At 41.4% G+C, this 15,119-nt stretch overlaps 1 protein-coding gene across 4 annotated transcripts in view; it reads left to right on the top strand.

The window, feature by feature from the left end:
* The window catches only part of BICC1 (BicC family RNA binding protein 1), a 349,743-nt gene that overhangs the window by 316,985 nt on the left and 17,639 nt on the right, over positions 1–15,119 (top strand). For all 4 annotated transcript variants that reach the window (XM_018042242.1, XM_018042241.1, XM_018042244.1 and 1 more), the window contains exons 16-18: positions 2,064–2,103; positions 2,473–2,627; positions 12,824–12,980. In XM_018042242.1, the coding sequence (XP_017897731.1) occupies positions 2,064–2,103; positions 2,473–2,627; positions 12,824–12,980 (352 nt within the window). The remainder of the gene's footprint in view (positions 1–2,063; positions 2,104–2,472; positions 2,628–12,823; positions 12,981–15,119) is intronic.

Below are 15,119 nucleotides of genomic sequence, written 5' to 3'. Positions count from 1 at the left end.
GCCTAAGTTCCTGAAACACGAGAGCTGAGAGCCCAGAGTCAGCATTTGAGATGTAGCTCTATCTGGACTTCTTCAAAACTTACCTCGGTCTCTATATAGACCCATCTGTGCCACAGTCACTTATTCAGTGTGGATGAGAAGATTAAATGGTGCCATCCTAGTCCTGTGCAATACAAGATAAATAAGCTTCATTTTTTAACTTAGGTTTATATTTTTATTTAAGTTTAATTTTAATGTTCTGCTTGTATCACTATTAAAGCTAGACACTTATCATTTATGTCACTTTAAAAGCATCAGTTCAGTTCAGTCGCTCAGTCCTGTCCAACTCTCTGCGACCCCATGAATCGCAGCACTCCAGGCCTCCCTGTCCATGACCAACTCCCGGAGTTCACTCAGACTCACGTCCATCGAGTCGGTGATGCCATCCAGCCATCTTATCCTCTGTCGTCCCCTTCTCCTCCTGCCCCCAATCCCTCCCAGCATCCGAGCCTTTTCCAATGAGTCAACTCTTCACATGAGGTGGCCAAAGTACTGGAGTCTCAGCTTTAGCATCATTCCTTCCAAAGAAATCCCAGGGCTGATCTCCTTCAGAACGGACTGGTTGGATCTCCTTGCAGTCCAAGGGACTCTCAAGAGTCTTCTCGAACACCACAGTTCAAAAGCATCAATTCTTCAGCACTCAGCTTTCTTCACAGTTCAACTCTCACATCCATACATGACAACTGGAAAAACCATAGCCTTGACTAGACAGACCTTTGTTGGCAAAGTAATGTCTCTGCTTTTGATTATGCTATCTAGGTTGGTCATAACTTTCCTTCCAAGGAGTAAGCGTCTTTTAATTTCATGGCTGCAGTCACCATCTGCAGGCTCTTTAGTTTAGAGCCACTAAAGAGGCTCTTTAGCTCCTCTTCAGTTTCTGCCATAAGGGTGGTGTCATCTGCATATCTGAGGTTATTGATATTTTTCCCAGCAATCTTGATTCCAGCTTGTGCTTCTTCCAGCCCAGCGTTTCTCATGATGTACTCTGCTTATAAGTTAAATAAGCAGGGTGACAGTATACAACCTTGACGTACTCCTTTTCCTATTTGGAACCAGTCTGTTGTTCCATGTCCAGTTCTAACTGTTGCTTCCTGACCTGCATACAGGTTTCTCAGTGGTCTGGTATTCCCATCTCTTTCAGAATTTTCCACAGTTTATTGTGATCCACACAGTGAAAGGCTTTGGCATAGTCAATAAAGCAGAAGTAGATGTTTTTCTGGAACTCTCTTGCTTTTTCCATGATCCAGGGGATGTTGACAATTTGATCTCTGGTTCCTCTGCCTTTTCTAAAACCAGCTTGAACATCTGGAAGTTCATGGTTCACGTATTGCTGAAGCCTGGCTTGGAGAATTTTGAGCATAACTTTACTAGCGTGCGAGATGAGTGCAATTGTTTGAGCATTCTTTGGCATTGCCTTTCTTTGGGATTGGAATGAAAACTGACCTTTTCCAGTCCTGTGGCCACTGCTGAGTTTTCCAAATTTGCTGGCATATTGAGTGCAGCACTTTCACAGCATCATCTTTCAGGATTTTAAAAGCATAGATGATGCCAATTAAGTTACATAATTTCATAGGTTGTTGTGACATCATACCATTTTACCCAAATGAAGAGGGGATTTTGAGAAACAAAGGAGGCCAATGATAGATAACCTGAAAGTATTTGGAGAATGCATTGTTTTGAAATTTAGCATAACTCTTATTAACTTATTCACTATATGTTAGCATATATTGATCCTGGTATGTTAAATATTCATAATAAAAAGGAATTTTTTTCCCTTTGAAGGAAGATTTCTGACTCTTGTCACTGTCATGACTTAAAGTCAGAAGTAGTATGTTATTATAATGAATTGGTTTTGAAAACATGTCTAAGTTCATCAGACTTGCATGGATTACTGTCACATTATGGTGCACAGCTTAGCATTTGTCTCAGGCAGGTTCATGGGCTGTAGTCGTGTAATCTTTTTGTGGAGTATTGGTGTGACATTTGGATAAACTGACAATAAAGATATTTTCTGTCTTTTTTAGGCATTTGACTATGAACAGAAGAAGCTATTAGCAACCAAAGGTATGTGATACATTATGATCTATACTTTGATTTTTTTCAGTAGACACATAAAAAGTTTTTCAGTACTGATGTTGAACTGAGAAACTGGACTTTCATAAAAGGAAACTGAGAATGTTTAGGTTTAAGTTGCATAAACTTTGTTGAGGTTGAATAGATTAGCATTAGATCAATTAAGAAATAATGTATCATTTTAAAATTTACTGTCACTTTGTATAAAATGTTTCATGAAGACATTTTAAGGTATTTTGTGTTAAATGATATTCAGTGGTAACTTCTTTACATATATATATGAAAAAATACTCATCAATGTTGTATTTAAGAAATGGATTAAAAGTAGCAAGCATTTGTTTTATGTTCTCTTTTCCAAAGCTATGCTAAAGAAACCAGTGGTGACGGAGGTCAGAACACCCACAAACACCTGGAGTGGCCTGGGGTTTTCTAAATCCATGCCCGCTGAAACGATCAAGGAGCTGAGAAGGGCCAACCACGTGTCATATAAGCCCACAATGACGACCACCTTTGAGGTTTGTAGAGTCATGCCCTCCTTACCCTTCCCGTCGATTCTCTCAGCAAAAGAGAACCATCTTCTCTCCTCTCCCATTCTGTTTACATAAGGACAATTTCTTAATGATGATTTGCTTCAATTTCTAATATTGTAAACATATTGCTATGAAATAGATACAATCTGATATATTATGATCTTTTGATATATTATGATCTTTTGTTTTCTTTCAAAGTTGTTGATCAGCTGTGAAGGAAACTCGGATAAATATGTTTTTGTTAGGGGAGAATGTCGGAGAGCAGGGCTGAGATTAAGCAAAGGGCATATGTAATATGCCATTAAAAAATGTATAAGGAATTCCTTCATTCCAGGGTATCACTCACAAGCCCACCAGAGGGGGAAAAGGCAATTATTCAACAAAAACAAGTTCTCAGATCTGAGTTAAAAATTCAGTGTGTTCAGATGTGCCAGGAACACCGCAGGAAGTATCACAAACAAGAGCTCCAAAACATTATGCTTCCCAGATGTTCGCTGCAGGGCTTAGGAGTGAGACGGGGAAGCTGGCATCCTCACCAGAGGGAGAAGGGACCCAGAGCTCCTTGCCTCTCGGCCGGGCTGTGCGTGACTCAGTCAGCAGGGCCTTTTCAGTGGCAGAGTGTCAGATTTTGGTGGTAAGTCTTTTGCAAGTGCAGGTGGAGTTAGAATGTGTGTGCATGCACACACTCAAACACACAACTGCAGAGACTGCACAAACCCAAAAGATGGATGAAGATTGTCCAAGAATCACAGTGTTCAGTCAGACCACTGGAGGTTCAAAAACAAATACTGGTTAATCATTTCATAATTGTTAGTCTAATCACTAGCATTTGCAGATTGACCTTCATTTCTCCACCCATTTTCTTTGTAATAAATTAGAATGTTGATGAAAGGCAAATACAAACATGCGATTTCCCCCCCCCTTTGTCTCTTTGAGAAAGTGAAAAAGAAAGTACTATTGAAATACTAAAAAGCAGAGTCTCCTGCAAATTTCATTGTCAGACTTACAGTAGCAACTTGGCAGGGTATATTTAAAGTCTGAAGTTACTGTTGGCAGCTAGAATGCAGGAAGCATTATGAAAGATTTGAGGCCCTAGGAGGTATACACCCCTCTTTCTGCCATTATAGCTCGGAGAGAAAGTCAACATCTCCTTTCATTGGCAGAGACCTTAAAAACTGCTGTGCTCATCCTTAGGCTTCCACTGATTCCTGCAGTCGTCTGTGCTCACCCCCACCTTCAGCAGAATGGAGCTTTAGGTGGCTGATTATGTTTCTGTCATTTCAGAGATGAAATAGTTCAGTTTAGAAATGCTAATTCAGTTCTGTTCTCAGAGACCAATAGTCTGACAGGCTGAAATGACGATCGTTCTCATAAAGTAGTTGTCAAATGCAGGGGCTATGGGAACCTGACAGCCGCCACCGACACACGTACAGCTTTGATGGGTGACTTCACGCCTCAGAGCCCGTTTTCTCCTTGCAGTTATTTTGAGCATGCTGTGGGAGAAGGCATCCAGTGCTTACTGTGGTGTGCAGGAAGTCTCAGTAATATTTAGCAACTACTGTTATTTCCAGCAAAGAACTTTACCCCGAGGAAAACCAAGAGCCTGATGAAAGATATGATTCATATACATATATGAATGCTTATTACTGGAAGTATTTCTGTACATTCAAACTAGATATGCTTTTTATATCTAAAGGAATGCTTTAGAGTGTTACATGAACACATAATGTGCTAGTAATTACCTTAAATCACATTCATTTATTTCTTTGATGTTTTATATGGTACATTTTCATCCACGAGCTTATTTGATCCCTATAAATTCCCAGTGAGGGAAAGGGTCCCAGATCAGTTAAGTGTCTTCCTTGAGGTCATGGCAGTAGTTGTCAGAAAAAAGGACTTGAATTCATTTTGCAAAATTTCTTTATCCTTGTTTTCCTAATGGTTTAACTCAGAGGGTACATAGCAAGTTAGTTAGTCACTCAGTCATGTCCGACTCTTTGCAACCCCATGGACTGCAGCCCACAAGGCTCCTCTGTCCATGGAATTTCCAGGCAAGAATACTGGAGTGGGTTACCATTTTCTTCTCCAGGGGATCTTCCCGACCCAGGGATTGAACCCGGGTCTCCCACATGGCAGGCAGATTCTTTACCATACGAGGTGGTTTATAAATGCTCCAGAGCCATGTGAAAAGACATGAGAACCACTCGGTGCCCTTAAAAATGCAGATTCTTCCCCCAGCGTCTCACTCGTCAGGGAAACAGCCAGCAGGAACCAGTAATTTACATTCTCACCAAAAGCCTAGTCTGCTTCTGACACAGGCACCCTCCTGGAAACGCTGCTCTGCAGAGACCTACTGTAAGGGGAGTGACTCAGACGTGGTGTCAGAAGCTGGAGGGCCTCTGCTCTGGGTCTTGTCCAAAGACGAACAGACCACTCTCTGTGGGCTTGATTTTGCAGGCTCCTGACTCAGTGGCTGAGTCTCTCCTGTGGCTTCTCTTGCTTTGGTTCTCTCGGGCCATCCTGTTCCACCTTTCTGGCTAATGTCTAACAGCTCATTCACATTGAAAGGTGGGGGAGAGGATGAAACCAGCGAGATCAGTTCCAGAGCATTCACCAAGAAACCTGCTTTTATTCACGGCCCCTTTAAACAGTGGTGATAAGAGATAGAATCAGGCTTTCTTAGGGAATGGTTCTGGATTCTTGCAGTGTGGAGGACTTTCATACAGCCCAAAGCCATCGAAAGGAGGTAAAAGGGCCCTTACCTGGCATGATCTGATACTCTGAAGCAGCTGCTCTTTGTGGATGCCTGCCCTCCTCTTTATTCTGCTAAAACTCAGAGGGATTGTAAACTGGGCAATTAATGGGTTAGAACATAGGGACAGGGTGGGAATTGAGAAGGACCTGGGGAGAGGTGGAGAGGGCTTAACATTTTTAAAACGATTTACCACATCTCCACTTGCAGCTATTTTAAAATCAGAGGGTAGTTACCGCCAGAGGGGCCACCATCAGAAAATACACAAGCAATAAACGCTGGAGAGAGTGTGGAGAGAAGGGAATGCTCTTACACTGTTTTAAAATCAGAGGGTAGTTAGAGCCAGAATGGCCACCATCAGAAAATACACAAGCAATAAATGCTGGAGAGAGTGTGGAGAGGAGGGAACGTTCTTACACTGTTGATGGGGAGATAAATTGGTATAGCCACGATGGAAGTTTCTTAAAAAGTTAAAAATAGAGCTACCTTATGACCCTGCAAGGAGATCAAACCAGTCCATCCTGAAGGAAATCAGCCCTGAATATTCATTGGAAGGACTGTCGCTGAAGCTGAAACTCCAGTACTTTGGCCATTTAATAGGAAGAATTGACTCATTGGAGAAGACCCTGGTGCTGGGAAAGATTGAAGGCAGGTGGAGAAAGGGATGACAGAGGATGAGATGGTTGGATGGCATCACTGACTTGATGGACATGAGTTTGAGCAAGCTCTGGTAGTTGGTGATGGACAGGGAAGCCTGATGTGCTGCAGTCCATGGGGTTGTAAAGAGTCAGACACAACTGAGCAACTGAACTGAACTGACTGATGACTCTGCAGTCCCACTCCTGGGCATATATCCAGAGAAAAACATGATCAGAAAGGATATATGTACCCTGTGTCCACTGCATCTCTGTTTACAGTAGCCAAGACATGGAGGCAACCTAAATGTCCGTTGACAGAGGAATGGATAAAGACGGTGTGGTGCATATATACAAACAATGGAATGTTACTCCGCCACCTAAAAGAATGAAATAATGCCATTTGCAGCAACATGAGGGACCTAGACATTGTTACACTGAGTGAAGTAAGTCAGAGGAGAAATAGCATAGGACATCCTTTATAAGTCGAATCTAAAATGATACAAATGAACGTATAGACAGAAACAGACCCACAGACTATGAGAACGAGCTTTATGGTTGCCAGGGGGATGGATGGGGGAAGGCGTAGTTAGGGAGTTTGGGATTGACATGTACACACTGCTGTATTTACAATGGATAACCAACAAGGTCTGTACAGTACATGGAACTCTGCTCAGTGTTACGTGACAGCTTGGGTGGGAGGGGAGTTTGGGGGTGAATGGATACATAAAGATGTATGGCTAAGTCCCTTCACTGTTCACCTAAAACTATCACAACATTGTTTGTTAATTGGCTATACACCAGTACAAAATAAAAAGTTAAAAAAAATTAGGAGGTAGTTAGAAACACTCTTTCTCCTTATTCTTTTCCAAAGAAAACCAAAACCAAATGGACAAGTAGAATGCTCTGGAGAAGCACGTTTAGCCAGTGGGTCTTGACTGGTGTGGGTTACCCAGTGTGCAGGGGATCAAGGCATATGGGTTTCCTGCTCTAGGAAGCTTGCTTTAGGCAAGAAACTGATGCTTTGAACACCCTGTTCACATTACTGAGAAACTAGACTTGAGCGACTGTTTCCAGTTTTAAGGCATTTTTGAGAAATTGGACTTTTCCAAAGAACTCCTTTAGATAAGCAAGTAGCTTGAGGCTTCTTTTTGTTTTCTTCAAGACTCAAAAGCATGACCCTGTCCACTTAGTGATATACTGGGACAGCAAAGGTCAAACAAAAGGTTGCTTTGACCTGCAGTATTTCTGTCACATCAACAGAACTAAAAAGTTTGGGATTTTCCTTTTCTTTTTGCCACTTATCTCTTAAAGGCATTAGAAATGGTTGCGTATTCTCTGGAGCAGGTAAAACCTGCATCGGAAGTTAAAAGAAGGTTTTAAATTTACCCCTAAGAGTAATGAGGTTGTCTGACTATTTTAAGTCTTGCAAATCTAAATAATCTTGTGATATTTACCAGTTTGTTGTCTTCTAACATATCACAACAAACTGGTAAACATCACAAGATTATTTTTTATTTAATGTTTTTAGAAAACATCATGTTTAGCCACATCTGAGGTAACTGTGTGAATGAAATCAGCTTAGATCTTAGATGAGTGACTTTTTAATACTCAAAAAGAGTTTAGATACAGAAGTTTTAAAATATATAGAAATACTACATAATGGTCTCTTTCCTGGTAATTAACCAGTTTTGAGCATGTTCTTATTTCTCTTGCTGCATGGAATTTATCTGGTTGAATTATGTTAATGATGGTTTTAGCTGAAAAACCCATTTTTTTGGTGTGAGGAGCCTTCCTTTCCTTAGGCCCCTTCCCAAAAGTCAGCAAAGGGGATCCCATAGATGTAGGAAAAGGTAACTGTGAGGTCTAGTAATTCTGCAAATATTTATCAATAAGCATTTCCTGTGTTTTAGATGCAGTTCTGGGCATTAGATACAATGCTTGAATACAGATTCTTGCTTTCACGGATAGAGCATTTTTTTTGGTGGGTAGAGAGAAATATATAAAAAGTTAACCAGAAGGCATTAAGTAATAAAAGTTCTTGATAAATATGAAACAGAGGCTATTTTATATTGGGTAGTTTTAGCTGGCTTTAATGAGCAAATGACATTTAAGCTAAGACCTACATGGCAAGAAAGGGCCAACCTTGTGAATATCTAGGGAAATAGTACTAGGCCAGGGAAACAGCTGGCATTATCATATTGGAGTCAGAGCCAACTGGTAAGTTCATGGAGCAGAAGGTGGATAGGGTGGTGGAGCACAGAAGATAAGGCTGGAGAGACAGGCAGAGACTTGATTATGGAGCATTTCAGCCCAAGGTAAAGTACTGGCAAGGGATTATTATAGGACTGTAGGCTGAGAGAGGCATGGTTTTGTTCTAATTTGCATTTAAAAAAACAACCTACAACCTAGTTGCTTCATGGAAAATGGATTATTGGGGGGGAGGCAAGAAAAAATCAACATGTCCATTAAAGAGGCTATTAATGACACTGGTGGAGACTGGTAAAAGTAGGTAGATTTAGGGTATGTTTAGATACAACATTGATAAACTGACAAATTGGATGTAGTGAGAGGACGAAAAGTATGGCTCCTAGAAGTCTGGCTTGAGCAACTGGGTGAATGGGGGTCATCACTTCCTGAGATGCAGGGATTCTGGGAGAGGAGTAATTTGAGTGTAGCTGGTGGGGATGGTCATGAACAATACGGTTTCAAACACTCTTAAGTTTAAAATGTCTGTGAGACAGTAAAATGGAGGTGTCAGCTTGGCAACTCCGTGATGCTAAATTTCAGTAAAGAATTCAAACCCAGAGGAAACAATTTCAGTCATGGCTTGTTGCGGTCCTTTAATGGACTGGAACCTGGTGGTCCGGAGTCGACGATAAGAAAGTAAAGGAGAGAAAGAGGCTGATATTCCTTGGTTTACGCAGAAAGCCAATAAAGCCCCTGCACGGGTTTGCTCTGTTCACGAAGGCCTCAGGCGCCCTCTTGATGGGGTGAAGGCGCAAAGCGCCTTCTCGAGAGGGTCTTAGAAGCTGGGGCAGGAAAGTGAACTCAGAGGGCCTCTGTGCTTCAGAGAAATAGCCTGAGAGAGAGAGAGAGAAAGAGAAAGAAAGACACGGGGACCAGAGTTCTGATGGAGCAAAGGTGTTTTAATCAACAAGGTGTGGGCATATATACTGTAATTATTCTCAGAAAAGATAAAGATTAAAATTCCAGACTTACAAAACATAGGCGATCCATATTAAAGAGAGAGAGAGTTGTAAATAATCACTTTTACCATATGGTTCACAAGAAGGAAGAGGGTACTTATCACTGTACAGAAAAACTAACGAAGGAAATGCCTGGATCCCTCAGCCCCGGGAGAGGCTTGCCTCTCCTCTTAATTCCTGAATATTCAGGAATTAATAAGGAACAGAGGATTCCTGACAGATCCAGGACAGCACACAGAAAGCCTCCTGTTAAATGCTTCCTGACACTGGCTGTTGTTAAGCTTTGAAAAAGGTTGTGATTACTGATTACTTAAGGAGAAAGTGTAGAGAGAGAGGATAAGGACTGTGAAGACCAAACCGGACATCTGGAATAGAAAAGAGAGGAGGATCCTACAGTCAGGATGCAGTGGGGCAGATGGGAAGTCTTGAGAGTGGTGTCATGAGTGGTATCATTATGCCCTGGAGAAAGAAGTGTTGCAGCCGGGCGCTGTCAGCTGAGGGTGTGCTGCCGTGGGACTGAATGGAGTTCAGTGACCTGAATAGTAAAGGATTCTCTGGGAGTTACCCAGTAAACATAAAACTTGGGTTATCAGAAAACGTTGACCTTAATACTATAGATATTTAGTACCAAGTATGGTACCTGTAATATAGTGATTAAATAAATGAATGAAGAATGAATAAATGCAGGTTAGGCGTAAACTTTGAGATCTTTTAAATTACTATTTTTATTTTGATTTGGGAGAGTTCATTTTGATTTCCAGGCACTTGTCATTTGCTGGACATATTATGTGCTTATTTGGGTGGGATAACACAGGACAATGCCAGATTCCTCTCCGCCCTTCCATTCTGTGAGCTCGATTCCTCTCAAAGTGCTGGGTGTGGCTGCAGCACTGCCCTGCTCATCCTAGTGAGATTCTAGGCAGGGAATCTTGACTGTGCCAGATGGAGGACTTGCCTTGTGGTTCCCCAAAACAGGAATCTTAGCACCTACTCCTCCAAATCTTATAGGAGTGACTCTTTTTTACTGGAGGCTCTCAGAACTCCACCAGATGTCCATTTCATTATAGGGGACTGGAGTACAAAAGTAGGAAGTCAAGAGATACCTGGCGTAACAGGAAAATTTGGCCTTTGAGTACAAAATGAAGCAGGTCAAAGGCTAACAGAGTTTTTCCAAGAGAATGCAATGGTCATAGAAAAAACCCTCTTCCAACAACACCAGAGAAGACTCTACATGTGGACATCACCAGATGGTCAATACCCAAATCAGATTGATTATGTTCTTTGCGGCCAAAGATGGAGAGGCTCTATACAGTCAGCAAAATCAAGACTGAGAGCTGACTGTGGCTCAGATCATGAACTCTTTATTGCCAAATTCAGACTTAAGTTGAAGAAAGTAGGGAAAACCATTAGCCCATTCAGGTATAACCTAAATAAAATCCCTTATGATTATACAGTAGAAGTAACAAATAGATTCAAGGGATTAGATCTGATAGAGTGCCTGATGAACTATGGACAGAGGTTTGTGATATTGTACAAGGCAGTGATCGAGAAAAAGAAATGTAAAAGGCAAAATAGTTGTCTGAGGAGGCCTTACAAATAGCTGAGAAAAGAAGAGAAGTGAAAGGCAAAGGGGAAAAGGAAAGATATACTCACCTGAATGCAGAGTTACAAAGAATAGCGAGGGGAGATAAGAAAGCCCTCCTCAGGGATCAATGCAAAGAAATAGAGGAAAACAATAGAATGGGAAAGACTAGATATCTCTTCAAGAAAATCAGATACCAAGGGAACACATCATGCAAAGATGGGCTCAATAAAGGCCAGAAATGGTATGGATCTAACAGAAGCAGAAAATATTAAGAGGTGGCAAGAATACACATAGAGCTGTACAAAAGAGATAATGTAGGAATGAAAACTGACCTTTTCCAGTCCTGTGGCCACTGCTGAATTTTCCAAATTTGCTGGCATATTGAGTGCAGCAATTTTATAGCATCATCTTTTAGGATCTGAAATAGCTCAACTGGAATTCCATCACCTCCACTAGCTTTGTTTGTAGTTTTGCTTCCTAAGCCCCACTTGACTTTGATTGGCTCTAGGTGGGTGATCACACCATCGTCATTATCTGGGTCATGAAGATCTCTTTTGTACAGCTCTATGTGTAGTCTTGCCACCTCTTAATATTTTCTGCTTCTGTTAGATCCATACCATTTCTGGCCTTTACTATCGAGGTGGGAATACCAGACCACCTGACCTGCCTCCTTAGAAATTTATATGCAAGTCAAGAAGCAACAGTTATAACTGGACATGGGACAACAGATTGGTTCCAAATAGGGAAAGGAGTACGCCAAGGCTGTATATTGTCACCTTGCTTATTTAACTTCTAGGCAGGGTACATCATGTGAAATGCCAGGCTGGATGCAGCACAAGCTGGAGTCAAGATTTCTGGGAGAAATATTAGTAACCTCAGATATGCAGATGACACCACCCTTATGGCAGAAAGTGAAGAAGATCTAAAGAGCCTCTTGATGAAAGTGAAAGAGGAGATTGAAAAAGTTGGCTTAAAATGCAACATTCAGAAAACTAAGATCATGGCATCTGGTCCCATCACTTCATGGCAGATAGATGGGGAAACAATGGAAATAGTGACAGACTATTTTTTTGGGCTCCAAAATCACTGCTGATGGTGAATGCAGCCATGAAATTAAAAGACGCTTCCTCCTTGTAAGAAGCCTATGACCAACCTCGACAGCATATTAAAAAGGAGAGGTATTAGTTTGTTGACAAAGGTGCATCTAGTCAAGGCTATAGTTTTTCCTGTGGTCATATATGGATGTGAGAGCTGGACCATAAAGAAAGTTGAGCACCGAAGAATTGATGCTTTTGAACTGTGGTGTCGGAGAAGACTCTTGAGAATCCCTTGGACCGCAAGGAGATCAAACCACTCAATCCTAAAGGAAATCTGCCCTGAATGTTCATTGGAAGGACTGATGCTGAAGCTGAAACTCCAATACTTTGGCCACCTGATGCGAAGAACTGACTCATTTGAAAAAACCCTGATGCTGGGAAAGGTTGAAGGCAGGAGGGGAAGGTGACGACAGAGGATGAGCAGCTGGATGGCATCACTGACTTGACAGACGTGAGTTTGAGCAAGCTTCAGGTGTTGGTGATGGACAGGGAAGCCTGGTGTGCTGCAGTCCATGGGGTCAAAACTGAGCTGAACTCAGAACTCCTCTGCTCACCCTCTTATCAACACCTTCATAAAGAAGGAAGAACACTTCACCATGTGTATATGACCCAGTGTCCTTGGTATTCTTGCCTGGAAAATCCCATGAACATAGGAGCCGGGTGGGCTACAGTCCATGGGATCGTGGAGAGTCGGACGTGACCGAGCGACTAAAACACTTTTGGTAGCTGGAGGGAAAGACTATAAACAGGTCCCACACCCTGTTCTTGAGAATATGCATTGGTGGGTAACTGTTATGGCCAGCAACTGACATAAATGATAAGGGTCTAATATGGGTTCTTTCTTCCTCCCACTCTGGGAAACTCACCTTATTAAGCATTTTCCCTGTCTGGCTTTGTCTACAGGGTTCATCAATGTCCCTCTCGAGGTCCAACAGTCGTGAGCACCTGGGAAGTGGAAGCGAATCTGACAACTGGAGAGACCGAAATGGAATAGGTCCTGCAAGTCATAGCGAATTTGCAGCTTCTATTGGCAGCCCTAAGCGTAAACAGAACAAATCAAGTGAGCTTTGACTTTTCATCGTTTTAGATGTAATCTGCTTTTAATTTACTTTGTTAGTGTGATGTTCAAGTATAAACTCTGGACTTCATGCCTTTAAGAGTTTTGCATTACTCACATATCACCTCCTGTGAGAAGCCTTCCCTGTTTTTCCCAGGGAAGCAGGCCATTGGTTCTCTGCTTTCACTGCTTTGCGTATACGCTTTCACCCTAGCATTTGTCTTAGTGAGGCACAGTTATTTGCATAACTCTCTCTTTGTGTAGAACTTGAGATCCACAAGCCAAGAACTATATTCATTCAGTAAACTTTATTGCCCATGCACCAGACATTCTTTAAGGCTGTGGGTTCTTTCTTTAAGTTGAAATGTAGTTAGCATATAATATTATGTCTCAGGTATACAATGTAAGTGATTTTACATTTGCAGGCATTATGAAATGATCACCATCACAAGTCTAGCAACTCCCGTACAGTTATTACAATATTGCTGACCATATTGCCTATGGTGGATGTTATATTCCTGGTGCTGTTTTATTTTATAACTGGAGGTTTGTACCTCTTAATCCCCTTCATCTGTTTCACCTCCCCAACTCCCTCTGGCAGCCACTCATTTGTTCTCTGTGTCTGTGAGCCTGTTTTCACTTTGTGTTTTTTTCGCTTTCACATATAAGTGAGATCATACAGTACTTGTCTTTCTGTTTTTGACGTATTTCACTTAGCAGTATACCTTCTGGATCTGTCCATGTCATTGCCCATGGCAGGAGTTCGTTTTATGACTAATACATTATTGTATATACGCCTTTTATCCATTCATCTGTTGATGGACACTTAGGTTGCTTCTGTATCTTGACTATTGTAAATAATGCTGTAGTCAACATAGGGGTGCATATATCCTTTTGAATGAGTGTTTTTGTTTTCTTTGGGTAAATACCCAGAAGTGAAATTGCTGGATATGGCAGTTCTAGTTTTGATTTTTTAAGGAACCTCCATACTGTTTTCCATAGTGTCTGCACCAGTTTACAATCCCAGTTACAGGAAGGCTATGCCTTATTTCTTACTTTGTTATTTCTTCCCAAATGTCCAACAGTGTCTGACACTAGTAGGTGCTTGGTAAATGTTTGTAGAATGACTATACAAATGAGTTATGCACACACAAACATCAAGATGATGAGGAAAAGGCAGGAATGTAAAGGAATCGAGCAGAATGTGATTGAATTAATTCTGTCTTGGACAACAGAAGAAAGTCTACCCAGTGACCGGTAGCTACCAAAGGTGAACAGGAGATTTTTCACGTTGACAAGACGTAGTTACATGAAAAGTTTAAAGCATAGGCTTTGAACAGATATGATTAAGACAGCATGAGTCAAGTGGCTGTGTCTGTAACAGCGCCCACATGTCTGTATAAATAGGTCAGCAGACAAGAACTGATGGAGTAATCACAAGATATGCCCCTAATGTCTTTTTTCAGGATTTCGAGTCCTGAAACACATATCTTAGACTATTTGAAGAATACTTGGAGAAAGGTGATCTAAATGAGCATAGTAAACAGTAACAGCTAGTTGTTACCACCAATCAAGTGGGCCATGTTGTCAGAGCCTCAGATTTGGAAAAACAAGTCATGGTGTCAGCCAACTCTAAATCAGAAACCAGGGTCTATTCTTTTATTACCATGTGTACGGTCAATAGCTGTCTGAAGTCTTCCTGTTAGTCCTGGGCTAGGTCACCCACCACTGATGGGAGGATGGAGCTGCGAGGTAGGCTGGTGCCAGAGGAATAGCCAGGGTAGGAGTTATCTCCATTTTATCTCCAACATGAATTAGCTCTGTGCCTCTCCTCTGTCCTTATCCCCTTTCCTTTCACTTAACACTAGATAATTAAAATTGACTGTGCAAGTTAGCTGCATTGAAATTAAGGACTAGGGTTAGGGTAGGGGATCCATTAATTTAAAAAGATTGATTAGAGAAGCACTGTTCTTTGGCCTTTGTCAGATGTTTTAAGAGCCTGAGGTAACTACTGTAAGTAGTTAAGATAAAACCAGATTTTTTTAAAAAAAGCTGTGTACCATAATAAATATTTATCGCTGAGTATTTTAAAATATTTTTAAACTTCTACTGATGTATTGCTTAACTCAGCATCTGTAAAGT

This window comes from Capra hircus, chromosome 28, assembly GCF_001704415.2.
Source record: "Capra hircus breed San Clemente chromosome 28, ASM170441v1, whole genome shotgun sequence".
Classification (NCBI taxonomy): Eukaryota; Metazoa; Chordata; class Mammalia; order Artiodactyla; family Bovidae; genus Capra; species Capra hircus.
The sequence above is the reverse complement of the archived record's forward strand: the minus strand, read 5'-3'. Positions and strand labels throughout refer to the sequence as shown.